General features: G+C 47.5%; 1 protein-coding gene across 1 annotated transcript; it reads right to left on the reverse strand.

The window, feature by feature from the left end:
• Positions 1–286: 286 nt before the first annotated feature.
• NHSL3 (NHS like 3) lies at positions 287–20,969 on the reverse strand. The gene is made up of 7 exons (XM_089478323.1): positions 20,828–20,969; positions 13,264–13,419; positions 12,215–12,261; positions 8,974–9,094; positions 8,431–8,544; positions 4,601–7,819; positions 287–3,081 (listed from the first exon to the last, which is right to left on the reverse strand). The coding sequence occupies exons 1-7, from the start codon at positions 20,883–20,885 to the stop codon at positions 3,059–3,061; spliced, it is 3,738 nt and encodes a 1,245-aa protein (XP_089334449.1). The 5' UTR covers positions 20,886–20,969; the 3' UTR covers positions 287–3,058.
• Between the last annotated feature and the right edge of the window lie 6,754 nt (positions 20,970–27,723).

Here is a 27,723-nt window from a genome sequence, read left to right on the forward strand (position 1 = left end):
TACTCAATTCATGGACAAGAAGTAAAAGAATCAGCAAGCAAGCTTTAATCATTCATCTTTACAAAGACACCTTTTAAAAAAAAAAAAACGGAGTTCACCCTCATTTTTTACTCCTCCCTTTCTCAAAGGTAGATTTTTCTCCTCTTTCCTCCTCTTTTTTTATTCTTGTTTTTATTTTTGTAATAATCATGGAAATCAAATCAAATGACCCCAAGATTTTTCAGAGTATATAATCTGTCGCCTAGTGTTCCTAGAGATTGGAAAGCAAAGGCATAAAGGAGAACAAGAAGATTAAGTGGGAGGCGTTTGGTCCCCTTTCCACACCAGAGCATCCCAATCCCTCCTTTCTCCTGCACTGTCTACCCCTTTTCTCTTGCCCTCAAAAGTGCTGTTGGGTCTCTGGAACAACCTATTTTGGTGATTGTAAGAACCCTGTCCTCAATGGGGAAGTTAAGACTCCTATCCTTACGCCACTTGAGTGGCATGCAGAACTAGGTGCTTGTCTGGATGCCATCTGATCACTGTTGCGGCCCAACTTGATGCCAAGCGACTCACTTCTGGGATTTGTAACCTCAGGCACACACGGTTCGACAAGAGCAACGTTGCAGGAGACTACCGTGTTGGCAGCTCTTAGCTCAGTCTCCTGGAGCTGCCCTTTTGGAGGCGTTAGTGCAGGGCATGGTGATGCCCAGGGGAAGGCACTGGGCATCACTGACACATCCATCCTACCAAAAGGAAGAGGATGGCAGCATCTGCTGGGGCAGTATTGAGCTATCAACATCTCTTACTGCACAGCAAAGCTTTCCAAACACAAGATGCCAGTTTCTGCCAAGGGAGACCCCTGAGTCATTTGGTCTGCATGCTAAAGAGGAGCACTCAGACAGGGATGATTTTCTGGAGACACCAAGGATTGGACTTTAGGGTTCCCTCCTGGATTCTTGGTGGTAAGCAGATGCCACTGAGTTAGAACTTTGCAAAAGGATGATGTTTTGAAGGAATCTGGTGTCGAGGTTCAGTGACATTCTCCGACAAGCAATCGGCAATGACAGATGCATGGCCCTGAAGAGGCAGCTTGCTCATGAATGCACAGCCCCAGAGGTGAACATGAGGTGGTTGTAGCTGTTGCTCACCCCAGGGAAGAAGGAGACTTACGAGACATTTGCCACCATGGCTATCCATCCACCTTATGATGCTCTATGTAGAAAGCAGAAAGTGCAGAGCGGCAAAGATTCCATTGGCCCTGCTCTTCCAAGTTTTTAAATTTTCTGCAGAAATTTCAGGATAAAGGGAAATCACTTTGCATGTGCACACACCCAGCAAAGTGGTACACCCTTGCAAATGTCAATACTTTTAAAAGAGAACTCTTTGCCTCCAAGAGGACTTTGGGCTTAACTGGCATCTGGGCCCCCAATGCATTGCTTCTATCAAGAGATGCACCTCAAGGTTTTCCCCTCCAACTGACCACAGAACAGCTTCTGCACACGCCTTCCAAATCACCATTCGCCAACCAAACCCAACAATGCTGAGAAATTCCAAACGGACCCCAAAGGAAATGTAGCATCAGATGTCAGACATTGCATGATGTCTGTTTTAATTTTTTTTTTTCCTTCCAGGATGGGTGGAGAGCCAAAGCACTGTTTGCACAATTTTGGTTTCAAAGAATTGCACTGAATCCCCCCAATCTAGCCGACTCTTTCCTGATTCTCTATTCAGGGCAGGGTCTCAAAGCCTGGAATGTCTCGGAGCAAACCGCACAAGTCTGCAATGACTTTGCTGTGGCAGTGAAGAGCCAGGTTTTGGGGTGTTCAGTAGGTTTTGGGGTGCTCCACCTGCCTCTTTGCCAAGCTGAGACAGTAGCAGTTTCTAAGGCACCTGCTGACAAATTGGTTAGACCCTGTTGTACTTTACGCTAACAATACAGCTCCTTGCTCCTTTTAAGAAGACACCCCTCGAAAGGGTTCTTTTTGTTATAAGGAAGGGGTTTTAAAACCCAGAACCCTGTCAAAGAGACAAACCATCCCCTAAAGGACCAATCCAGGCACAAAGGGAATGGTAGTTGAAAAGAGGCAGGGCATTTTGAAAAATAATAGACAAGGAGTAAACCTGTATGTTTTTGTCACCCTGATCCCATTACCCACTTCTCCTATGCCCTGGTTTGTGCTATGGCAGAATCTCACCGTGTCTGCAAAATAAGAAAAGCGCCAAACTTGCCCTCCACCCCAGAGTCATCTCTTTATGACCGAGTCCAGTTTGCCCACAGGAGCCCTACCTACGGGATATATATATAGATTTATATATATAAAATATATGTCACATCATTGTCCTCCAACCTGCAGGGCCCCTTTCGGTGCAAGCTTTTGCAAGTGCAAGAGTTCCACAGAATGTATGCAGAGAGGATCAGGGCCTTGGCCAGATCTGGGAAGACCGCAGAGTCCTCTGAAACAGCCTTGGTTCGTCCAGCCTTGATTTTGAGAAAGTGCTTTCCGTTTTGTTCGATGCCAGGCGAGTGCCAGATCCGGTGAGTCTCCCATTCCCACCGGACGACAACGCAACCCACAAAGAAAGAAAGAAAGAAAAAGAAAAATGAAGAAGTGGTGGGGCTGCCTTTGAAAAACACACAAAGCTGTTTCAACTTTGCCACTTCTTTCCTTGCCAGGAGGGCAGAGTCAGTTGTTGCTATCCTCTTCGTTTTATTTTGATTTTTAAAAAGACTTTTCCTCGTGTACGAAACAATTTCTGGTGGGGAAAAAATGAAACACTAGCAAACCCAGCTAGGAAAGGCTGCTCAATAGAGGAAAAACAGGAGACAGCAGCAGGAGAAAGGGTTTGTGCTATCTTTGTCTTCAGATGTAAAATAAAGCTCTCGTCTTCAGAGAAAAGCGAAACCAACACGATTTTTGCATAAATATCAAGGCCATCAGAGGCTAAGGCTGCTTTGTTTTTGACTTTCCTTGTCCCCACATCCTGGACCCTCCTCTGACCTGCTCAGGTCCCTGAGATATTTTTGTTTTGATTTAAACTCCTGTATATTGGGGCAAACGTACCACAGGGTCTTCCTTCACGCCGTCTCTTGCCGTGAGTCTGTAAGAAGAAGATAAGGTTAAGTGTCTGGATATAATTTGAGATGTTAAGAGCTGGGTTCAGATTCTATCCAACTTAACAGCCCTATGGCCTTCCTTTGGCTTCAGTTCCTCAGGTATAAAATGGGTTTAACAGTCAGGTTTATCCTTAGCTTGACTTGCAGCCCACCTTTAATTGCTTTCTCGCCTTGCCCAGTCTAGTAAGTTGCATCATTATTACCGCAACAGCCAGAAAGGGTTGCCTATTGCAATTTCGTTTGCTGAAATAACAAAGTAATAAGTCAAACTCTTAACTGCCATGGTTTTCCTACATACTAAACAATACAGTCCAATATGCTGCAAGTCTCTGGAGATAAGCTCCATAACAGCCATTCCTTGTGCACTGAGTTTTTACGCAAGCAGAAACCGTTGAGTATGGCACCCAAAATCCCATGCTATTTCTTCCTCTGTTCCTAAGCCATATCCAGTTTTGAGCACACCAACAAAATTCTGCAACCTACAACTCCCATCATCCCCTGAAACCAGGAACACTTTAAGGGCATAAGGTTGAGAAGGAAGATTGGTATGTAGCATTCAACTCCTGAGCCTTTCTTAGTTGACAGCTAACCTCTCTGGTTCCAGACTCAATTCTAGTTGCTGGATTGAACCATTAAAGGCCCAGATGTCTGAGGATCAAAATACAGAATTGGACAGATCCTTCCATAAAAACCTCCCACCATGCTAGGATCAAAGTCCCTAGTTATGCTCCACCAAAGTTACACTCCACCAGCGTACTTACACCAGGGATCCAGAAGACAAAAGGTTGCTCCTTCTCCCCCATTTGCACAGCAGCACCCAGATAGATCCCTGGAACAGCTCTATCCCATCCCTTGATAACTGACAAGCCCTAAGGATGTGCCCAGGTAATGTCTAGGGAGATGGTAACTGGACATACCCTGCAGACAACCAGTGGCCATCTAGTGACTGCTGTGGCACAGCTAGGGCAAATGCACCTTGGGATATTGGATACTTCCTTGAAGGAGGACTGAAAAAGTACTTATGCTGGCTAAATGTTATACCACTATAAGTTAACAACATGATTCTGGCCTTAGATCAACAGCAGAAGTCCTGCTGCAGTTCTTTTACTGCTCTTAGTTATAAGGAGCAGGGCCTTTTTTAGTTGTGGTGCTATCTTTGTAAGATGCATTTTCAAAGAAACTCCACTGTCCTTCTCATCTATATGTGTGTTATTGTTTTATTTCAAGCACCAAAATTTGACAACGCAGGAGCGAACAGCCCTCTAAGTCAAACACTCCCTCTCCAATGAAAAAAAGATGGAGGGAGAATAGGTCTTGTTTTCAAGAAGTACTTAGCAACTTAAAAGCAAGGTGTATCCTCCCCAAGGGATTGTTTTACAGCAGAAATACTTCAACAGAAGTGACAGAGGCACAAACCGTTGGGGCAGGTGATGCCACCTCCAATCTGTCTGAAAACAACCAACATGGGATAAACCCAGTTCCCCCCACCCCATATTCCCTTACCTTGTGCTGGGGGGCTCTGCAACTGTGTTTCAGGCACTGCGGAGGGGCCGGTGCCATTAGCCTGGTTACCAGACATGTCATTCTTAGTCCTCTCCCCAAGTGCCGTCCGGGGGAAACTCAGCTCCTCGGCTGCTGTTGACTTTGGGCTCTGGGGGGGCTGCAAGTGTCCTGGACCAAGTAAAGGCTTCTTGGCGATGGGTGGGGGGACCTTCTGGGCCTTTTCGGCCTGAGTCTTCCCTGAGGCTGGATGGTTAAGCCCTGGGGCTGCCACGGACCGCTGGCCAGAGAGGTTCATCAATTCGGCCACCAGGTTCTTCTTCAGGTTGGCTTGGGCTTCTGGAGAGGACGGGCTCTCAATCACTAACTTCTTCGGGCTCTTTGCAAAGATGAAACTGGCCGTTGACGCTGGAGATTTGTGCAAGGGAGATGCTGGACCATCCTTCGCCTCCCCAGCTGCAGGGAGAGCCACTGCAGCTGCAGAGAAAGATGGCAACGTCATCCGATTTCCGGCCTTCCTCTCTGCCACTCCAAGACCTGGCGCATCCCTGGAAGACAAGGTGGAGGCCTTCAAACGTACTGCATTGTGCAAGGGGTTTGAGGAGGTTGTTTCTTTAGAGGCAGACGGGTGTCCCCTCAAGGAAAGGGATTTCCGGATTGGTTTCTGGGGGGCATGCTGTGGCCCCGACTTGCCATTCAGTCCCGAGCTCGGCCCGTTCTGCTCTGGCAGGGGTTTTCCCGCTACCGGGATTGCTGCGGTGCTGTGGGCATCCATGTTGACTGACCGCAAGCGGACCATCTGCAACAGAGAAGGGGTGACGATGGGTAGGTTCGCATCTTCCTTTGGCACAGAGCCACTCTTGCTCCGGGAGGCCGGCTCCTTCTTGGGATCAGAGGGGAGGCCATTGGCCGGCTTCTTGAGGTTCGTTTGGAGGGTGGGCAGTGAGGGCACTGCTGTTGATGACAACAACACTGGCATCGGAGGCTTCCGGTGGTTCTGCTGGGCACCAAGCAATTCCCCCATTGCCGTGGGGAGCTTGGGAGGTGAAGGAGGCTCCACTTTGGGAGCTGGCAGTGCCTGGTCATCTGGGACTCCGTGCTGTTGACTCTTTGAGGACACCGTGGTGGAGAAGGAAGGGGAAGAGGTGGCCACTTTGGCCTCCCCTGTAGTCGCAGTTCTTTGGTTGGCTAGTGGTTCCTTGGTGGGATCCGTCTTGGTAGCTTCAGTGGAAGATGTTTCCTCCGCCGCCAGCGCTGGCTGGGACCCTGGTGGTAGCAGCAAGAAGTAGGCTTCGTCTGGGGGAGGAAAGTCAGCCATGGAGAGATCGTGTTCCTCTGGCACAGGTGGAGGCGGAGGGGGCCACTGGGTATCCGGAGATGCATCCACCTCCATCTCTGAAGGGGTCGGAGTGACAATGGAAGCAGGGGGGACTTCAGGACTTTCATCAGACTTCTTTGCAGGGGGCGGAGGTGGATGATAAGCCGGAGGTGGCGACGGTGGCGGTGATCCATTACTGGGTTTCGCAATGATACTGGGCTGCTTGTCGGGTGAGGCGGCGGTTGCAGTCCTGTTGGCTTTTGGCTCAGCCTGTTGGGCCTTGGTGGGTGGAGGGCAGGTGGGAGCCGGGACCTTGGGGTGAGGAGGAATGACAAAACGTTCCATTTTGTTTTGAGCAGGGCCGTCAGGGGGACTGGCCAAAGATGGGACTATTGCAGGATCCAAGGGGGCCGCATCCGAAGCAGAGGAGGACAAGGACGTCAGGGAGGAAGAGACGGAGAGCCCCGTCGGGGACTGGAGGGAGCAAACCCGTTCTGGCTTCTTTGGTTGTGGCCTCTTTTTCCCAGGAGAGGAGGCTGGGCCAAGGAGACTCTTGGCATGGAGAGTGGGCGTCCCGCTCTGGCTCGAATACCCGCTGGAGGGAGACATGGTGCGGCCAAAGCGGTCAGGGGAACTGTTCTTTGAAGGAAGTTCCTGGTTCTCGGCAGCCCTCAGTTCCTCCGCCTCGCGTAGCTTGTCAACAGTGATGGGGCTGTGGTGGGAGATGTCAGGAGAGCAGGCCAGGCTGCTGGTCTCACTCGAACAGGACGGCGAGAAGACCTCGTCCTCACCAGTCAGGCTGGGGTTCGCTTGCCGCCCCATGGCCCCGCTGCCTTCGTGAGGTCGGCGGTCTGGCTTCGGGGGCAAACCCATGGCTCTGGGTGCCCCTTCAGCCTCCAGCTTCTGGGCTTTCTGGTGCAAGGAGTATGTCCTCCGAGGAGGCGCAGGGGCCTTCTTCATTTTCCTGAGGGAGACGCTGTGGGTTGAGGACCGGTCGCTCCGCAAGCTCACACTGTCCGAGCCATCCGCTACACTGCTGCTGCTGTATGCCGGAGAGGCCCGACCGCTGCTGCCACCTCCGCTGGTACTCCCTGGGTGCCTCACTCCCAGGAGGCTGGGCGAGGCAGGGATGGCACCAGCCCTGGCGTTGGGACAGTTGGAGCTGATGCCGCTGGCGGAGCTGTATGTGCTGATCTGGTCCAGTTCGCGCCTGGCCACCGAGGGGACCTGGCCATTGGGCCCAGAGTCACCATCCTTCCGCCCACCGTGCGAGGAGATGGTGGAAGTGTTGGAGACGATGGTCTCAGTGGACTGGGAATGGCTCCAGTTGTCACTGGAGGAAGAGTGCTCCCGACTGCGGGGCACTGATGGGAAGCGCCCCATGGAGCGCAGCGAGAGGGCTGGGCTGGCTGTTGAGAGGCTGCAGCGGCTGAGGGTGCGCACCCTGTTGCGGGAAAGAGCAATGACATCCACCATGGGTGGCATGACGGCATTGGGTATAATCTTTGACAGGTAGGTGCCCTGAGGGGAGATGGACATGACCGGGCCAAGGAGCTCTGGGGAGCCAGGCTGGGTGGTTATCCAAGGAACAGCCAGCGATTTGGGCCTTGCCAAGGGGGACAGTTTGGCCTCTGTCTTGCGCCCCAGCAGTGAGTCATCATAGTAGATGCGGTCAATGTGGCGCTGGAGGGCAGAGTCTGTTGCTGCCTCTGCCTCGAGAGCCTGGAGGGAGACGCGGGCACCACCCTCGAGGGCAATGGGGGGCTGGAGGTTGCCATCGATGGTGGGGATGAGTACGACGTTGCCAACCACCTGGCCACCATTTGCCAGGGACTGTGGACTGTGGATGGGTCTAACTGCGATGCTGCCCGGACGTTTCTTCGGATCATAACCATTGCTCAGGCCTGGTAGAGGGACAGATAAGAGTGGTAAGTCAATCAAACCTAAACCTAGCATAAAGGAAAGCATCACTGTTCCCAGCGAGAAGCAAGAAGAGAGTGGAAAGATCTGAAGATTTAAGCTGGCTGCTTAAAATTTTTCTTGGCTCCCAGATCTCACTCTGTCTCCAATATCCACAAATCTCTTTCCAAGACCCCCACCAGAAATCCCATTGTTTGCCAGAAAAGCAGTTTCCACAATTGTACAGCCATAAAGGAGTCTGCACAAAAGTGTTGGCCTATGGATTGCATTTCCATCTGTCACCTTGGTTGCATCACACAGGGGCTGGAGGCTCCCATGCAAATGGGGCAGTGAATCCAGAGTGATCTTAGTCCAAACATTAGTCTATTTGGAGAACAAGGTTCAGCACTGGGTAGCTCCTTCCAGTTCTGGACTAAAACCCAGAATAGATCCACACACATCCCAGTAAAATCAGAGTCACCAGGCGGTGCTGGTTTGCGCATTTTTCAGTTCTAAAATCCAGATTTTGAGCTTTGGGGAATGGTTTAATTGTTGGTTGGTTGGTTGCAGGGATAGTCTCTCATCAAGTCCCCTCTTGTCCTGGCAGAAAGCTTACCAAGCTCCTTCTGCACATGCTGGGGGAGACCCAGGACTGTAGTCCTCCGCTCCCGCCTCCTCTTCTCACCCTTTCCAGATTTGGGAAACGAATCATGTGGCCGGAAGGTAGAACCTGAAATGTGGCAGGGATGCAGAGCACAGACTTCATTACATAGGCAAAAGGAAAAAGAGCTTTAATCTAACCCCACACCCTTTTGTCAGACCCAGCCACCCAAGAAATTCAAAACATTTTGCACCATTTTGCTTGAGAGTCGCTCCTTGCACCCTGTCCAAAAACAGACATGAATAAGTCACTAACAGGAGTCTGCTATGCAACATATTTTGAGAATGAATCAACACTTGCAGAGGCCTCCAAGAGAATCAATTATGCCACCTCCTTAAAAAAAAAAGCCTGTACTTTGCCCATCAGTTTCAAACAAATTCTCCACCAAACTCTTACAGAAGTCTCTGGGTAAAGTAGCACTTTCTCAACCCTATCCCAAAGCCCAGTGGTCATCTCCTTGGGGTGCTTCCAACCTAGGACTTCTGGATGTGCCAATACCTTTCCGCTGGATCATCTCTGAGCGGATAGAGAGGGCATCGTCGGAGGTAGTCTCCGTCGTGCATGATGGTGTCTGGCTTCGGATTGAGACATCATCACCATCCGTGGACGAGCGGGAAGACTGCAGAAAGCAGGAGAAAGAAGGTGAAGGCCCTCTGTCCAAAATTCATGGGGCACTCTGGATGCTGTCAGGCTGCAATTTCCATCCTCCCCCTGACCAGCTTAGGCAGTGCTGAGAGCTGCAGTCCAGCAACAGCTAACATGCTGGAGAGTTCCCACTCCTGACATAAGGCTGGGAGAGCAGAAGCAGGTCAGTGCTTCCAGGGCAGATTAAACTCTTGCTTTTCATCATATAAATAAAATACAGTACTTCCATTGACCCATGGATAAGTTGACTCAGGTTTTTGGGGGTGAATTTTTTAACCTAAATTTCTATACTTATACATGAATACATACAGTAACTCAGAAATGCCTTTTTAACCATTTCTGGTGGCCTGATAAATGGCATTAGTGATCTCTTTAATTTTTTGACTGTGCATGAGGACTCAGTGTCGTCCCAATGCTGGCTATCACTAGTGGCATGGTGGGAGGGCGACTGCAGTGGCAGCATCTTAACCCTCCAGGCTCCACTGCAGTGTGCACTCATCCTCCACCTCCATCCCAGGCTCCCTCTCCAGAGAGAAAGTCCGCGGCCAGAGGAGGAAAACAACTGTGGGCTTCCTCTCCAGAAAAAAAGCCCAGGACAGAGCAGCCTGCAAGGATGCACACACTTTTCTCCTGCTCCTCCTCTGTCCCTGGCTTTTTTCTTGGAGAAGAAGTGGGGGCCGGAGCAATGAGGAAAGGTGAAGAGGGTCCAACCGGGCATCACCCCAATTCTGGGGGTCACCCAGTGCGATCCGTACCCCTGTGTCCACTCTAATTACACCACTAGATAGACTGCAAGTAGCGGTGTGTTTCCTTCTTTAAGGGGTTGCAACATCATGCTTGCCCACCAGATGTCGGTACTGGCTAGTGCAATTCCATTCTCAGCTTCAATGTCCTCTTTCAAGGGCACAAAAACTCTTCTTCCCGATTAAAGGGAGGCTATGCAATCAGTGTGAAAGGGCACAACACAATCTGGTTTGCTTTTGTGCATTTAAATAAAAAACAGTGTTGGGGCTCAGGCTGGAAAGACGGCCAAGTTCTCCAAGTTGAATTTTTACCCACCCACCCCTCTGTGCTTAGATAAGCAGGAACATATCACAGTACCATGGTGATACAAGAACACACTTTCGACATGCCCAGGGACACTCTCTCCTTATAACGAGTCAGGTTTCCAATGTGCATTTCTTTCTTCTTTTTTTCTGGGAGTCCTGGAGAACTGAAGTTGCTAATGGAATAAGACAATACTGGCCCTAATGGAAAAATGCTTTGACTTGGCATAAACATCTCTTTTCTTCATGGCCTTTTGCTTGAAGGTGATTTGCAGAAAGCCTGCCAAAATCGCAGAAGAATGTGGAGGCAAATAATATCTCCAGCACTGGGCAGTGGAGGTGAGAGGTAGTTTATCTCTTCCCCCAGTTTCCCCAACGAAGACCAGGATGCCACAAAATTGGGTAAAAAAAACCAGTCTGTTTTAATTTTCAAAAGCTTATGATTTGCCAATTAACCATTAAAAAAAAAACACCCTGCAATTTAAGTTTTAGTTGATTAAATCAGCTAACGAGCATTACTTTTAATCCAAGGGCTTCCCACCCATGCTATGATGCTGGAGCATAACAAATAGAAGATTAAACCTCACGAGGTCAGAAGTCTTTCCTGCTGGAGTTTGGCTAGCCTTCAAGACTTTCTGGACTACAACCACCCTCACTCCCAGCCACCAAGACCACTGGGCACGCTGGCAGATGAAAACGGAGGCTGTTACCCAACACATTTGGAGGACACTCAGCTGAGGAAGATCAGGCGAACTGGTTTAACTGCATCGCCTGATCTCCATAACAGTGGCAGCAAATTGCTCCACTATCAGTGGAGTGGTGAAATTTTATCGGCGTTTTACTCCAAAATGTAAGACCAAGTGCAGAACCTATTGCCAGAAAAGACTTGGATAGTTTAGAACTCTGCTAGTGAGATTCACCAAAGACCATATTTAAAGCAAAACAGGTTAAAGGCCCAGCAGAATGTTCTCTTAAAATCTGGACTAAAACCCAGAATAGAGTCTCAGCCACACCGACATAGAAAGCCCCCATCGCCGCTCCTCCACAAAGGGCTTGCATGGGCAAAAAGCACCCAGAGTCATCCCTGGGCTTAAGCAAATACAGTGAAGTTTGGACTTTTGCAGATTTGATTATTTATGGTTTTAATTAATATGTTCTCTCTAAGAATCTCTAGGTCCTCCAGCATAATTCTGCTAAAACTTGACCATAGAGTTGTGCTAGGGTTCCTAGATAAAACACTTCTCTAGGCATGTGTAAGTCCTCCAGTATGATTCTGTGATCAACCTCTGCCAGAGGTTGACCGCAGAGCTGCACCAGAACACCTGGAGATTTCTAGAGAGGGGTTCTCTCAGCTAAAAAGAATAGTGTTTATTTATTTGAGGTTTTCCCACATTCACAGGGATCCTCCACCCCTAACCCCAGCGAATGTGGAGGGACCACTGTATACACCCGAAAGAAGTACCGGGGATAGGGATGGGTAGTAAGCATGGCTGACCCCTGCGATGTGGAGGAAACATTTTCGTGGGAGTTAGCAGCCAAGCAAAGGGAAGGGAGGCTGCAGGAAAGCAAAAGGACAAAGTGCAATTGGCTACAGCCAAAGTAAATATGACAAGAGCAAACCCACATGTAAAAGTTAAGTTCAAGATGGCTCCTCATTTGCAGAATTGCTTCCTCTGGCAGAACAGTGACTTCTCCAACTGATCCTATTCCTGCAGCTCAATCTTCTCTTACACCAACATGGATGTTCACAACAACACAAGACTAGCTCAGGTTCATGAGCCTTGTACAGCGGAGGAAGTGTGGCGGAGGATCCAGACTTTTTAATTTATTTGTTTGGGTTTGGTTTAAAGCACAAAGGAAACCCAAATATTTTTAAGCACAGCCTCTGTTCAGGGAGCAAGAAAAACCCACAAGCTAGTATCTGGGTGACCTGTCATCTATGGGCAGATAGGTGACAGCCCAGAGTTAGCAAATGAGCCAAGGGGGAAAATATATGATAACATAGCAATGGCACAACATGACGAATGCCCCCAAAAGAGACAGCTTACCTGGATGCTGCTGGCATCGCTGGCGATCTTGGTCTGCTTCTGTTTTCCTGGAAGGCAACAGCAAAAAAGACATCGTCGTCTGGATCGGGGAGACCTGGAGGTCAGTAAACTGTGATCCAGGGTGTCCAAAATAGTGGGCACCAAAGCAGAGAAGACTCAGCAGGAAGGAGTCTAATCCCACCTGTTTATCTCTGACCTGGGACTGGCAGGGTCACCCCGCAATGCTCCAAGTGGATCTTCTGGGCAGCTTCACCCAGGACAGCCAAAAGGGCAGATGCCTGCTCTTTCAGGTCCTGGGTCCTGTTGGACTCTGACCTGAAACTGCAACCTCTCCATCTCTTGTGCGCAGCAGCAAAGGCTTTTTGCCTCATTTGGCAAACACGATGTGGCCAGGAGCAGAAGCAGGGAGGGAAGGTTAACCAGAAGTGATCACATTTTCCCCGAACACAGTCCAGAGAAATGACAGTTAATTGGTAGAGTATAAAGAAGGAAGGGGGAACTCCCATGGCCACCACTGTCCAGTTGGGAAGAAAAACCCATGGCCACCAATGTCCAGAAGTGAACAAATTCCCAAGGCTGCCACTATCCAGCTGGTAAGAAAACCCCATGGCCACCAATGTCTAGAAATGAATAAATTCCTAAGGCTACCACTGTCCAAATAGGAAGAAATTCCCATGGCCACTACTGTCCAACTCTCATGGCCTCCACTGTCCAAACAAAGGCTGCATCTGCACTGCAGAAATAATGCAACCTGACATCGCTTTAACCTCCACAGCTCAAAGCTATGTAATTCTGTGATTTGCAGTTGTGTGAGCTATTTTGCCTTCCCTATCAGAGAGCTCTGGTGCCACAACAAACTACAAATCCTAGGATTCCATAGCACTGAGCCATGACAGATATGTAGTTAATGCAGTGTTAAACTGCATTATTTGTCCAGGATATAAATCGAGATTATCATAGCAATAGCAATGCCAGCAATGCCAAGGCTCTGGGGTGCAGAAGGGGTAGACGGTGTGCCAAGCAAGCTCTCCCACCCCAGAACCTGGTACCTTGGTGCTGCAAGGACTTTAGCCCAGCCTGGGCCTGGATGTGAAGTTGCTCAAGGTGTGGAGGGCGGTTGCTGGGGAAGAAGACATTGTCCAGCCGCTCGTCTCCCGCCTTGTACTGGACGCTCAGCCGCCTCTCATTCTCCGCCTTGGCCGCCCCTGCAAAGACAAGACATTCGAATCTGGGACCCCTTGCATCACAAGCCCAACAGGTGGGTTTCTGCTCTGCTCAGATCCATCAACTCAACAAGATTCACAAAGAGCAGGGAAATGAAGGAAGGGACAGCTTCCACATGACACAGTTATATGGTCCTTTGGAACCACTTTAACTATCATGGCTCCATCCGATGAAATCCTGGAATCTGTAGTTTAGCATGCTATTTGGGGAGCATATTTCTGAACAAGGACCCATAACAACAACAACAACGGTCCATTGTATATAATGGGACTTGAGCATCTACGGATTTTGGTTATCTCTAAGAGGTCCTGGAACCAAACCCCAGCAGATACCAAGGATCTGTCTTTTGAAAATTATTTGTTATATAAAATAAGCAAATTGTGTTTTGACATTGAACTACCTCCAAAGCCATTACTGAAGGAGAAGCAGGAAGGCTTGAAGAGGAAAAGGAGGAGGAGGAGGAATAAAATAATAAATCAAGAAACTCTGGCTTGTGTTGGGCATCTCCGCTGCAAGAGAGCAATGAACTTCTGTAACCATGAAAACCTTGGGATCTTTTTACAACCCACCGCTGGCAAAGGCAATAGGACACCATTTGCAGTCCTGCTATCAGGCTGGCCGCTGCTCCAAACCTGTGCCTTTAAACCAATGCCACTGAATAAGCGAAAGAACCCCAGGGCACTATCACATGACTGATACCAGAAATATCTATGCACCTTGTGTATGTGTTGCACACACACACACAAATGCACAGAGCCAGCCAAGTTTAAAGGGACAGTGCACAGCACATTTTTCTTTTGCCATGCACAACCAATTCCAGAACAGAAAAGAGGTCTGAGATGAACAAAATATGGCTTTGTTGGAGGTTGCAAGGAAAGAGAGACAGGGAAAGTGGAGTAGAAATCAAATGCATTCACATGTCTGTTTGCAAGCAGGAGGTGTTTGCACAAATATTTCGCTACTGATAGAAACAGAGGAAACTGCCTTCTGTTGAATCAGGCTGTCGAACCAACTGGTTCAGCCCACCAGACTGCAGTACCTCTGCAATGATTCTCTGCAAGGTCTTTTCCTGCCCTACCTGGAATTACTAAGGGCTGGTCCAGATTGGTGCTGTCCAGAAGGGTTGCACTACTGTATATACTCAACTCCAAAAAAATGACCCCCAAAAAATCTGAATTGACTTATCCAGGGGTCAATATAGGTACTGTACATTAAAAAGAACCATTTCCTGATGAAAGGCAAAAGCTTAATGTGTCCTGGAAGCACTGACCACTTCTCTCATCCATTCAGCCTTTAGCATGAACCGAAACAGATATGCCTGCTGGGATTTTGTAAGGTTTTTGGTACTGTTTTCCTTTGCTTCATCCTTTAGATCAGCAGTTCTCAACCTGTGGGTCACGGCCCTTTGGAGGGTCGAATGACCCTTTCACAGGGTCACCTAAGACCACCAGAAAACACATATCTCTGATGATCTTAGGAACTGAGACACAAATAATTTTATGGTTGGGGATCACCACAACATGAGGAAATGCATTAAAGGGTTGCGGCATTAGGAAGGTTGAGAAGCACTGCTTTAGATGCTTAGTTCATGTCCCTAAGTTTTACCTTCAACTTATCCACAGGTCATATCAAAATCCATAATTTTGATCCCAAAACCTGCCCTTGAGGTTGACTTATAGTTGAATATATAAGGTATATCTCCAATCCTATCTCCTGGCCAGCAGTTACATCCTGGTTGGGGGAGGATGGGAATTGTAGTCCAGCGCTCCTCAAGGAGTTTGACCAGGGAAATCTGATATCCACATCCTGACAGCAATAACTGTTTGGTGCAAGGGACTTTCCAAGCCCTATCTGGAGATTGATTTTGGACCTTCTGCAGACAAAGCCCATCAGAGCAGATGGTGGAAGTGAGCATCCTGAAGCCATTTAGGGGCCATTGGGGTCAAAGGGCAGAGCTGAACCTGGGCATATTCCTGGGCAAAAAGTCTTGAAGAAAGGGGGTGTTGTCTTTTTAAACCAATTTATTGACCTATAATTCGGGTTTTCCTAGATAAATCGATTCAGATTTGAATCCCAATGGGAACAATATCGGAGCAACGTGGGTCAAATTTGCACTCAAATGGAAACGATGCACCCGTGATTCGTATCCTGACCCGCGTTATAGGCCAGTGGGAATGACCCCCTACGTGCAACAGGTTGTTTGCAGGTATTCATGTATCCAGTACTCTTTGCACAACACCAGAAAAAAGTAGCTGTATTTGTGTAAGTCACCAAGAGTACTGCATAAATAGGAAAAGAAAAGGAGGAATCTACCGTATATACTCGACTATATGTTGACCTCATACATAAATCTGGGCTATGCCCTCTGTGCACTCAGCTAAGCAACCCTATTCCTAAGCATCATCAAAACCCTAAAGACAAAGTTAGCAATTAAGAGTACTTAAAATTCCTCAGCCTTTGGAAGGGCAAAGAGAGCTCCCAATTTTAAAGCAGTAATGTTTGTTCCCAAAAACCACAGGGAAAGAGTTACTGTCCCGTTGCTGGAGGGCAAACAGTCTTTTGCACAACCTGTATCCATTTGTTGGCACCAGGCAGGGCTACACAATAGGGGTGCAATTTACTCTTCTTGTAAACTCTTTCTTTAAATAATAATTTAACAAACCCATTGATAATTAACAGTGGAGCCCAAGATTTCAAGAAAGAGATAGGAAATATTTTGAGGGAGAACAGATGCAAACCCAGGCAACCAGAAAGACACATGTGTCTCTTATTTTTGCAAGATGGGATGGATTTTTTTAAATGGGGGAAGAGGATGATGTTTCATCTAAAAGACACCCAAAGTACCCCAAACTACCCACAGATGCAACATTTTTCTTCCTCCATCCCCAAGAGCCTCCCAAACTATTGCAGCTGCTGCCAAATACCAGGCCCAAAATGCCAATGTGCCAGTGCAGAGTGCCAAGCTGAAAGAAAAATAGTCCTCACTCCCTCCAATTATTATTATTATTATTATTATTATTATTATTATTATTATTATTATTTGTAACCCGCTTCTCCAAAAAGATCGAAACAATCAGAGTTTCCCTCCTATGTTTTAAAGCGCTCCGCCGTTTCCGGGGGAGAGGAAAGAGGGACAGGTCTTTCACTTGGGAGGCCACTTTTTGGAAAGTGAAGGATGTTCCAGGAGGGTCATAACCTTGAGGCCACAAAACAGGAGTATGGGCGTGTATGTGGTCACATTTTTCCCTAGCCCAGATTTTAAGAGGAGGATTTCTGTATGGTGGAAAGCAGGGTGCATTCTTCTCCCATTGAGACTACACTGAGATGGACAGAACAATGAACCGTTTTGCAGGCAAGGTCACCTTGCACCCCTTGAGAGAGGCTGAATCAGCAAAGGATTCGCTCCTGCCACTTGATGCCCCTCCATCTTTGCTCTCCGTTTAACAAGGAGATCGATACGCAGAGCCTCCTCCCTCCTTGGATGTCTCTCTTTTCCCAGGACAAACACAAAGCAAAGCAGCGCCTTCCAACACCATTCACAAGGTTCAGATCTCTAACTTTCCCATCTTGTTTCCTTTCTTCTAGGGAAAGGCAACTGGCTGTCCAAAGGGTCTGGACACCCCATACTTTGCAAAGCAAGGGAGCCAAGGATGGAAAAGATGCTTTCAAGGACCACAGAGATGGAAGACCTAGTAAGGAATTACAAAGACCTTAGAAACATCTCTCTTCCTTCATGCTAGGGTTTAATAGCCTGGAGCCTGCAGGGATGATGTGTGCTTTCAAGCCATTTCCACCTTATGGCAACCCTAAGGCCATAATCGTGGGGTTTTATTGGCATAATTGAAGGGGTTAGCCACTGCCATCTTTTGAAGCTGAGAGAGTGTGATTTGCCCAGCGTCACCCACTGGGTTTCCATGGCTGAGCCGGCATTTGAACCCTGGCCTCCCATTGTCCTAACCCAACACTCAAACCACTACACCATCTTAGTCCTCACTATTTTGGGGAAGAGACCCAGAATTAATTCATGGCTCCATGCTATAGAATCCTAGGTTTTGTAACTGGCTGTGGCACCAGGGCTCTCTGACGGAGAAGGCAAAATAGCTCCCAAAACTACAAACTCCAGAATTCCACAGCACTGAGCCATGGCAGTTAAAACAGTGTCAAACTGCATTAATTCTGCAGTGTAGATGCAGCCGCACGGATCAATGGCTGAATGGTAACTAAACAGACAGAGAAATCTAACTGATTCTACAGCTCTGCTCTAATCGCAGTAAAGTTTAAGGATGTGAAGGAATCCTGCAACACCTGGGAGACTAACTTAGGAAACGAAATTTCTTTTCCTCAATTAGTCTCACAGATTCAACAATGTCCCTTTATATCTTTTTATGCTGCAACAGACTAACAGGGCTACTATGTCTTTGAATACTAGTATGCTTTAGGTCCTTGACAGAACAACTGAAAATCTTTTCAGTGGTGGGTGCAAATAAATATTGGAAACAAATAAAAGGCAATGCTTTTTTTTCACCCAGGTAAGAAGCAGACCAAGACCTGGCCTAATGGAGTAACATTTAAAAGCGGGCTATAAAAAGCAGTGGTCCGTGGACCAGTGCCAGTCCCTGAGCCATCGGCTACCCGTCTGCATCAAAGAAATGAACATTTGTAGCCAATGGGCACAAACACAGTAAGCAGTCCCTGACACATAAGAGCAAAACATTGCCTGCCCTCCCACATCCCAAAGCATAAGCACTGATCTAAAACCCATCCTCCACCCCCCCCCCCCTTATTTGCAAAGATTTGCAATATATTCCCCTTGGCAAAGTTAGTCCGACTTTAGCAATTTCCATCACTTAAACTAAATAAAGAGTAAAAGGGGGACGGGAAGAGATGTGGAGAAAGCGAGAGAAGGAAAGAAAAGCAGAGACGGGTTGCGGGGACAAAGTTGGTTCCTTATTCCCAGCTCCTTATTTGCACGAAACTTCAAACCAGAGCCAAGTGATCCAGAGGAACAAAGATGCCAAGTTTATATGCCTCTACATCCCAAATCCAACTTTATACATCCCATGCTACAGACTGACATAATCTGGAAAACTCTCCAAGATGGAGGAGGAATCATAGCAAATCCTAGAGTTGGAAAGGACCCCAAAGGGCATCCAATCCGACCCTTGGACCCAATCCAAGCCTTCTTGTGACAGATGGCCATCCAGCCTATATTTAAAAACCTCCAAAGAAGGAGACTCCACCACCTCTGAGGCAGCAGCGTCTTTTACTATCAAACGGTTCTTATCCTCAGGAAGTCCTTCCTAATGTTTAAGTGGAATCTCTTTTCCTGTAGTTTGCATCCAGTGCTCCATCCTAGTCTCTAGAGCAGTAGAAAACAAGCTCGCTCCATCCTCAATATGACATCCCTTCAAATATTTAAACAGGGCTATCATACAGGGCAGAATGGGGCTGGACTGGATGGCCCTTGGGGTCCCTTCTCTAGGATTCTGTGTTTCTTCCCCCATCTTGGAGCGTTTTCCAGATTATGTCAATCGTAACCTTCTCTTCTCCAGACTAAACATACCCAGCTCCTTCTCAGAGGGCTTGCTGGCTTCTAGACCTAGGAAATACATTCTCTCCACTTTATCAAGCCATTTTTTGGAAGTCACCAAACAAAAGAAGGAGGACAGGAGGCTGCAAAATAAACCAACTAGGAACAGCCAATAAGGAGCCATTTTCAGCCTCAAGGAGAGGTAAATCCTTTCCATCTCAGCAGGGCTGCTGCATCCCAACCAAAGGAGACAGCTCATCCGGAAAAACAAAATCTGAGAGGAGGAAGAAGGGAGGGAAGGAAGGAAGAACTGCAGAAGCACTGCAGAGCGAGCCAGCAGAAAAACCCAAAATGGACCCAATTCCCTTCCCAATAATGGGGGACACAGTAATGGGGGAAACAGGGAAGCTCAGGTGATCTTGGTTGTCCTAAATGCAAAAGAGGGCAAGACACTATACATTCAAGAAAAATGTAGCACATTCCCAAACCGAAGCTGAACACACTCGTAAATATAAATTCATGCTTAGTAGTCCTGCTCAAAATGGAGGACTTTTTGGGCAGAAGGTTGAAATGGGGGACATGTCTGGGGAAAGGAGAACTCTGGTTACTCTGTCCTGGATGCTAGCGGTCCAGATCATTGAACGCCAAACCCAACCATGAACTGCTGGCTTCAGCAATCCAGAGAGAGCGAATGGAGGGAATGAGTCCAGAAAACAATAGGGGATGACTTGATGGGAGGAAAAAGGGGGGTAAGGTTGGGTTGGGGGGGAACTCAAAAGCCGCCAAAGAGGTTTAGGGGGGTGCAAATTCCCCCAAATAGGGGAAACCCAGCTCCACAAAGAGTCCTCCTCCTTCTCCAAAGGACCTTTGCCCCTCCATCCTCATGGGATGCATGCCAACAGATTCCCAAGGAATACCATGGGGGCACACGTTTCTTTCCCCCCTAAAAGCCTTCTTTACAAAGATCAATCTCAGGTATTTCAAGGTGGGGGGCCTGGAGAGAAAAGAAGGCAGAAGTTGTTGTTTGGTTGTGTTGCATTTGCAGGGATATTTTGCAGCTTCGTAGACAGATAAACAGAGAGAGATTCTGCCAGAAGGAAAATGAAAAATTACAGTGAACCACCCACCCAAACAACTGAGGAACAAAATTAATGCTAAACATTAATCGTAAAAGGACCTTGAAGTCCACTGTAATCATTCCTAGCCAATGTTGTGTTTCGTTGAGTTGTTGTTGCCTGCCTTGATCCATGGGGAGATGCAGGTAAGAAATGTATTATTATTTATTTCTTACCACCTCTTCCCTTGGACTGAAGCAACAACAACAAATCAACAATGCACAACATCCCAAGCACTTTTTGCTAACCAGCCTGGTGAAGATACACATTTAATAACAATAATTATTATATTACTGTTTTTGACTTGTTATTTTTTGCCCAGGCAGGGAACAACAACAAATCAACAATTCACAACACCTCAAGGACTTTTAAAAACACACCATTGTTATCATTATTAATGAATGAATGTGTTTTCTAATCTGGCTGGGTAGTAAAAAGGGGCTTGGGGTGTTCCCCCTTCTTCCTTCTGCCAAACCATCTAAAGATTCTCATCCATCCTCACTTTCCTTTGCCTTTTCCAAGCCTTGCATCTAGTCCTTTTTGCATGTTTCCTCTCCATCCCTCTGGATCCCAAGGACGATCCGGTCATGGGCTGGAGGACCCAATGGATCTCTGATGGAGAAGAAGGGAGACTTCTGTTTCCCTTGTGTCGGATGGCGATGCCAAAGAGGTGGCCCAGTTGGGCTGCCTGGAGGCCAAGAGGGGTCTCCTTGGGAGCAAAGAGGACCAGGGCCCCTCACTCACCTTTCTTCTTGAAGAGGGCCAGGAGGGCAGGCAGGTTCCGCCCCAGGAAGACCACCATCCTCAGGCACTCCCTCCACCAGCACCAAGGATGGAGAGATGGAAGGACAGGCTCCTTTCTTCCTTCGTCCCTTTCTCCTTCAGCCTCAGCACCAGCTTGCCAGCATCCTTCTCTCCTCCTCCTCTTGCTGCCAGAGAGGACCAGCCCAGAGGAGGCAGCAGGGACCAGGAGCAGCCTCTCTCCTCTCCCAGCCCCCCTCCCCAGGAGGAAGAGGAGAGAGAGAACGAGAAGGAAGAGAAAGAGGAGGAAAAAGAGAAAGAGGAGGAAGAAGAGGAGGAAGAAGAAGAAGAGAAGGAGGAGGAGGAAGTGAAAGAAGAAAAAGGGGGAGAGGAGGAGGGGAAAGTAGAGGAGGAAGAGAAAGAAGAAGAGGATGAGGAGCAAGAAGAAGAGAAAGAGGAGGAGGAAGAAAAGGAAAAAGACGAGGAGGAGGGAGGGGCACTCAACCCACCCAATGGGACAGTGACCCCCTGCCAAGCATTGGCCTCAGGTGGCAAACCTTTCTCTGCATGGGCTTTATTTGTTGTTTGTGGACACATGCTTTCAAGGCATTTCCAACTTAATGGGGTTTCCTTGGCAAGATTTGTTCAGAGGAGGTTTGCCATGGCCTTCCCCTGAGGCTGAGAGTGTGACTTGCCAAAGGCCACCCAATGGGTTTCCATGGCCGAGCTGGAAATTGAACCCTGGTCTCCAGAGTCCTAGTCCAACACTGAAACTATTCTGCCACATTGGCTCCCTTACTGAACTGCAGTTCCCAGTTTCCCACACTACTAGCAATGCTAGCCAGGACGACTCATGGACGTTGCTGAGCCATAACTAAGTTCCTTCCAGTCTCTCCTCTGGCTGTTCCTTTTCTGGCTTGCAAGGAGTCAGCTCCGTCCTCCGCCAGCTGTCCTGGCCTTCCTCTTCCCCTTCTGGAGAGGCTTCCCCCCCTAAATCTCCCCCCAAACATGGCAAATCCCCCTCTGAATATTCATCAGGCCACTTAGAAAGAGCAGGTCAGGCCACACCATCTGGCATGCGGTGAGGAAAGAAGATGGCAAGGAGGAGATGCAGATGCAAGGCTTGGAAGAAACAGAAGGGAGGCCAGCTCATTCTTCTGGAGCAACAGCCGTCTGGGGTGTTTTTTTTTGGGGGGGGGGGATTACTATAGGTCAAAATGAGCGGGGTCCTCAATGAAGGATCCAGGGCAGAGAGGCGCTGGAAGGAGCAACAGCATTGCTCTTGCAGACTTTGCATGTGAAGAAGAACAGGGAGGTTTATGTGGCACCTTAAAAACTAAAAGATATATTAGGCCACTGCACCTCAAGCTCTCTGATGTGGGGTGCTGGCAACTTTTATCCCCCATGTTGCAAGGACCAGTGCCACATTTGAACCTACTGGCTTACTATTCTTTCTTCCTTCCTTCCTTGGAAACCTGCCAAGGACCAGTAGCCAACAGCTTGCAGACTGGCTCTGGTCCCTGGCCCACTACTTGAGTTGAGTTTGGCATCTGATGCTAAGATGAACCTAAGGTGGGGTTTTCTTGGCATGTTTTTTCAGAGGGGGTTTGCCAATGCTCTGAGGCTGAGAGAGTACAACTTGCATGGGTTTACGTGGCTGAGCCGGAATTCGAACCCTGGTCTCCAGAGGCATAGCCCAATGCTCAAGCCACTTAATATTCCTGGAAGCTATGTTAATATTTTGCAGCCTCAAGGGCTTTCTAGTGCTCTGCAAAATTCCCATTGGCATCACTATGCCAACCACTACCTTGGCCCCAGACAGACCAATTAGTGATCTCAAGCAGCAGCTCCTGGGTTCAAGTCCAGGCATGGAAACTCCTTCACCCCACACTGCCTTCTCTCAGAAGCTTTCTCTCTGTGTCTCCCCAACCTTCAAGTCCAGGATCTCCAACCCAGAGATTTCTCTGCTCAAGGTGGAGCTAAAGGAAATGCAACCAGGAGCTATAATCCTTTTAGGTTTTGTGATTTCTTTTTGCAAATGCCACCCTTGACTTTTTTGGCAGACTAAATGAAATTATCCAAAGGGCAAATTCCAACAAGCCAAAAAACTAAGTCAGACCGCTGCCAGCCTCCGTTTACTTGCTGAGACAACTTGGAGGAAGAAATCATTATTATTTTCTCCTGCCATTCAAAAGAAGAAGAAGAAAAGGAAGAGCAGGAGGAATCTCTCTCACACTACACATACACTCAAAGAAATTGATGCTTTCCATGGCGGAAGAATCCAGAGATGCAGCCATGTTAGTATGGAATATCAGTTTGTTGTTGTTATTATGTGCCTTCGTTTCCTACTTATGGTGACCCTAAGGCAAACCTATCATGAGATTTTCTTGGCAAGGTTTGTTCAGAGGGGGTTTGCCACTGCCATCCTCTGAGGCTGAGAAAGTGTGACTTGCCCAAGGTCACTCAGTGGGTTTTTATGCTCAAGTGGGAATCCAGAGTCATAGCCTGATGCTCAAACCACTACGCCACACTGGCTCTCTGCAATGGGATATTGCAGAACCTGAGACTAACACAAGATCCCTTTGCATGCAAACAAAACAAAGCTCTCCCTGTTCCTAAGAGCTAAGTTTAGTTCCCTACAAGTCCTAACTGGACCATCTCTATGCCTAGATTGTGTCATATTCTGGGGCTAGCGCTGGTTTTCTTTACTCCTAGCCCCAGCATCCACTTGAGACAGATGCTGCACTGAGTCACCTCTTTGTAACACCAAAGTCTGCAAAGAAAGAGATTTGGTTTTTACTCTTGGGGAGCAGGGTTGCTCAGCAAGAGTCGCTCAGTTCCACATTCCTTCCCTCTTCCACAGGATCCTGCTAGCTGTGGATCATGGGCATTAGAGAAAGACACTGGAGGTGGGTGGAAACCTACAGAATTATCCTCTCACCAAACTACAACTCCCAGAAATCTTTTTAGGGCAAGTAGTGACAGGTAAAATGTGTTCATGTTTGCTTACTTGACAGTCCAAGGGTGGGAACTGGACAGCCTTCCAGAGATTTGGGGACTGCAAGTCCCAGCAGCAACAGTGGTGAGCAATGTTGGGAGTTAGTCCAACAAACTCCAGAGGGCCATGCTTTGCCCGCTCCTTCAGAAATACTTCTAAGTATCTGCCACCCCCCCAAAAAATGTCTGGGGGCTCTCTTGTCACTCAAAAGATGGTTTCATTATGCCCGGCTCAAGCAACATTCCCCATTTCTTCTGAAGAATTCAACCTCCACTTGCAGTCTCTTGTCCTGCCAGGAACTTGCCTGGGCAGAGACTAGGATGCCTTGGCTTAAACAAACCCTGTTGCCCAGGCTTACTCACCTGCAAGGACATAAATCATGGCTTGTTTCATTCTTGCACATGGGAACAAACAAATTTCAAAAGGCCTCTTGCTCACTGGCAGAGATTGCAAGGGTTTTTGCACCTGCCATGGATGCAGGATCCAGGGGACTGTCATTTTCTCAACTTATTTGCAAACTATGATCTAAAAGGTCAGCCAGATTTCAGGAGAGGGACAGGAGATGCGTCAAAAGTTATCATACTTTCCCTTCTGCCCATTCCTAGGATTGTCCATCCACACAGATAAGGACATTGCAATCCTTATATGAAAAGAGATGGGTTATCCAGTCATCTAAGTTGTTTTTTGTGCCATCAAGTGGGCTTATGGCAACCCTAAAGGCACCAGATCCCACCTCATCCTGGAATCTCTGCAGGAGCAGCCCTGGTTAGTACTTGGATGGGAGACTGTCAATGAATACCAGGTGCTTTAGGCTCCTTTTCAGAGGCAGGAACTGGCAAAAACATCTTTGAATATTCCTGGCCTGAGAAAACCTTATGAAATATATGGGGATGCCATAAGTCAACTGACAGCTGCCTTCTCTCCCTTCCAGAAGTCCCACAAATCCTTTTTCTGTGGTAGTTTCATCCAAAAAGGTGACCACAAGTAACATGATGTGGTCCATAGGGGCAACACATTCCCCTTCCCATAGAGTCCACCCAAGCCCCTGCTTCCAGACAATCCAACGTACTCTTTTCAGATGCAAAAGGATACCTTCTGCAGCAGGGAAGACCATTCCTCCTTTGGGGCTATGCAACTGCAAAGACCTCATGGTAAGAACTGCATCATGTTGCCTGCAGTGTGTAAGGCACACTGTTAGCAGGAGATAAATAATACATCATCCATGATGGAATCACATTAGAGGAGTGAAAGGGGTAACCAGACTAATAAGAGAAAGCAACTGGGAGGCTTGGTTTGTGATGAGTTGGTGGCTTACAGAGGTGTAACTACAAACCGGAGCGTGTCTAGAGGAGGACCACCAAAATGGTGAACTATCTGGAAACCAACAATCCCTTTAAAGAGCAATTTAGGGAGCTGGGTATGTTCAGCCTGGAGAAGAGAAGGTAAAGAGGTGATATGAGAGCCCTGTTTAAGTATCTGAAGGGATGCCAAATTGAGGATGGAGCAAGCATGTTTTCTGCTGCTCCAGAGAATAGGACCCGGATCAATGGATTGAAGCTATAAGAAAAGAGATTCCGCGTAAACATTAGGAAGAACTTCCTGATAGTAAGAGCTGTTTGGAAGTGGAAGATGCTGCTTCGGAGAGTGAAGGAGTCTCCTTCTTTGGAAGTTTTTAAGCAGAGGCTGGTAGCCATCTGTCGGCTTGCAACAAGTATATTGTGCATTTCGGTTGGACGATAAAGGTATCACTGATGGATTTCTGAGGTGCTTTGATTATGTATTCCTTCATGGCAGCAGGTTGTATTTGATGGCCCCTTGCTATGAAATACTGTAGTGTTAATAAAAACATATCCAGGGTAGCCATGTTGGCCATACAGCAAAGTACAGTAACACCCAAAATCCACAAGACAGCAATACTTTTAGTGGACCAACCAAAATGCACAAAATACATGTTGCAAGCTTTCCAAGTTCCACTGGCTTCTTCATCTGGCAAAGGTGTTAAAAATTATGCCGGAGTTAAATGTAGGCGGTTGCACTTTCTAGGATGGTGCACAAGGGCAGAATCCTAATCAGGGTTGCACAAGATCCTTAACGCGGCAAGCATCCGTGAGACATGGCTGCCCGTTACGTGATCGGTTATAACTCTGGAACAAATGCTTGGCAGAAATTTACTCCGTGCAACTGCTAAAGCAAGATCTGAGATGTTTATTCCTAAGCATCTCTACTTGGTCTAGTGAATTTAATGGTTGTATTTCCAGAGATGTTCACAACCATAATTTCCTATCATTTCATGGGTGAGAATCACATATGTCTGCACTGTGACTGATGAGAAGAAATTTTAGATGATGGATGTGGCAATCCTGGGGGACTCTCTCTTTGAAGACAAAGAGAGAAAGAAGATATCAGAACCTACAAATTAAGATTTAGAGCTCCTAGGAAAAGAAAACAGCAGTGGTCCCAAGGACGAGGGATGCTCTGGCAGCAATCCAAAACACCTAAGTGAAATTTCCATAGAGCAGATTGCAACAGCGCCATTACAAAATGTACCACTACTTGAAACATGACACATTACTAAAGACTGAAATAGACATCTGACTAACATCTCCAATTTTTTCCCTTCTCCTTTTTGGTTTGTAACATCATGATGAAGAAGCCCATGGAGCTTCGAAAGCTTGCAACAAGTATATCATGCATTTCGGTTGGCCGATAAAGGTATCACTGATGGATTTCTGTTTGCGTGTGTTAAATGGCTAACACAGCTACCCCTGCATGTTACCTCCTACATCCGTCATTCTTAGAAATGCTACCAAACAGGTTTGGGCATGAATGAGGCATTTCTGGGTCGATCAGGAACAACGTTCACTTGCCAGACTTTGGTGTGTTTTCACTGTGGTTTGGCCAATTTAACTGCGATTTTTCACACGCCCCCCAAAAAATTAAAATAGGGAGGCACAGAAGTATTTGGGGTGGGGGGAAAACAAGACTTGAATCCAGGACCTTCTGTATACAAAGCACATGCTCTGTTGTTGAGATCAGGGCCATCCCTTCAAATTGCACATGACTCTTCTATCGCTCTGTAAATTGCCTAAAATTAAAAGAGGAGTTACCTCTGTCTCCCTCTGCTCCTAAACCAAGGAGGAAACTGCCAGGGCAAGAGTAGACATGTTTGGCTTGAATAAGAGGGACGGATTACTCATACAGAAGGCGGATTTGGGTTATAACCATCTGCTTCATTACAAGGGAGCTTCATGGGTCTCTAGGGCTAGTGGCTGATGGGACTTGCAATCCAAAAATGTCTAGTCTGCCCAGATTCAGTGAAGGAAGTCTGAGCTGCCCTGAGTTTCCAAGATCTGACCAAGACTATATATGTCTGAAGTTCTTGGGGGCATCTCATTCAGAGCCCAATTGGGATCCAATGCATCTGAGGAGGTAGGCTCAAGTCTACTAAAGCTCATTCTACCAACTTCTTTCTTTCCGCTAGTCTCAGACATCCTACAAAATCTCTTTCCAAACTGATTTTACAGACTAACACAGTCATATCTTTGAATTCTGCTATTAGGAAGAAGATGGAGTCATCTGAGATGTAGCTCTAGAGGAGAGATCTGGAGGTACCATGGGTCACCAAAAAAGACAAATAAAGGAGTACGAGATCAGAGCAAGTCTGAACTCTCCCTGGAAGCCAAGATGACTAAGTTGAAGTTGTTGAGATTTAGACATATAATGAGACAGCGTGACTCATTGGAAAAAGGGATGATACAGAGAAAAGTAGGAGGCAGGAGTGGGAACCCCTCAGGATCCAGCCCAATGCAAACTCACACTCCTGTGTAGCTCTGTTCACTTCACAAAGTTGTTGCACATTAATTGCACCACATTCTGGAATTGGTTTGCAGTCACGGGGCAC

Source organism: Sceloporus occidentalis, unplaced genomic scaffold (assembly GCF_023333645.1).
Source record: "Sceloporus occidentalis isolate IW3139 unplaced genomic scaffold, rSceOcc1.0.p SCAF_13, whole genome shotgun sequence".
NCBI lineage: Eukaryota > Metazoa > Chordata > Lepidosauria > Squamata > Phrynosomatidae > Sceloporus > Sceloporus occidentalis.

What these genes read in the sequence shown, in the direction of transcription:
- NHSL3 (XM_089478323.1), bottom strand. Translation starts at nt 20,885, where the DNA reads ATGGTGGTCTTCCTGGGGCGGAACCTGCCTGCCCTCCTGGCCCTCTTC. An exon ending in AAAGTCCTTGCAGCACCAAG is followed by an intron (nt 12,262 to 13,263) that starts GTACCAGGTTCT and finishes GTTGCCTTCCAG; the next exon opens with GAAAACAGAAGCAGACCAAG. An exon ending in AGAGATGATCCAGCGGAAAG is followed by an intron (nt 8,545 to 8,973) that starts GTATTGGCACAT and finishes GCCACATTTCAG; the next exon opens with GTTCTACCTTCCGGCCACAT.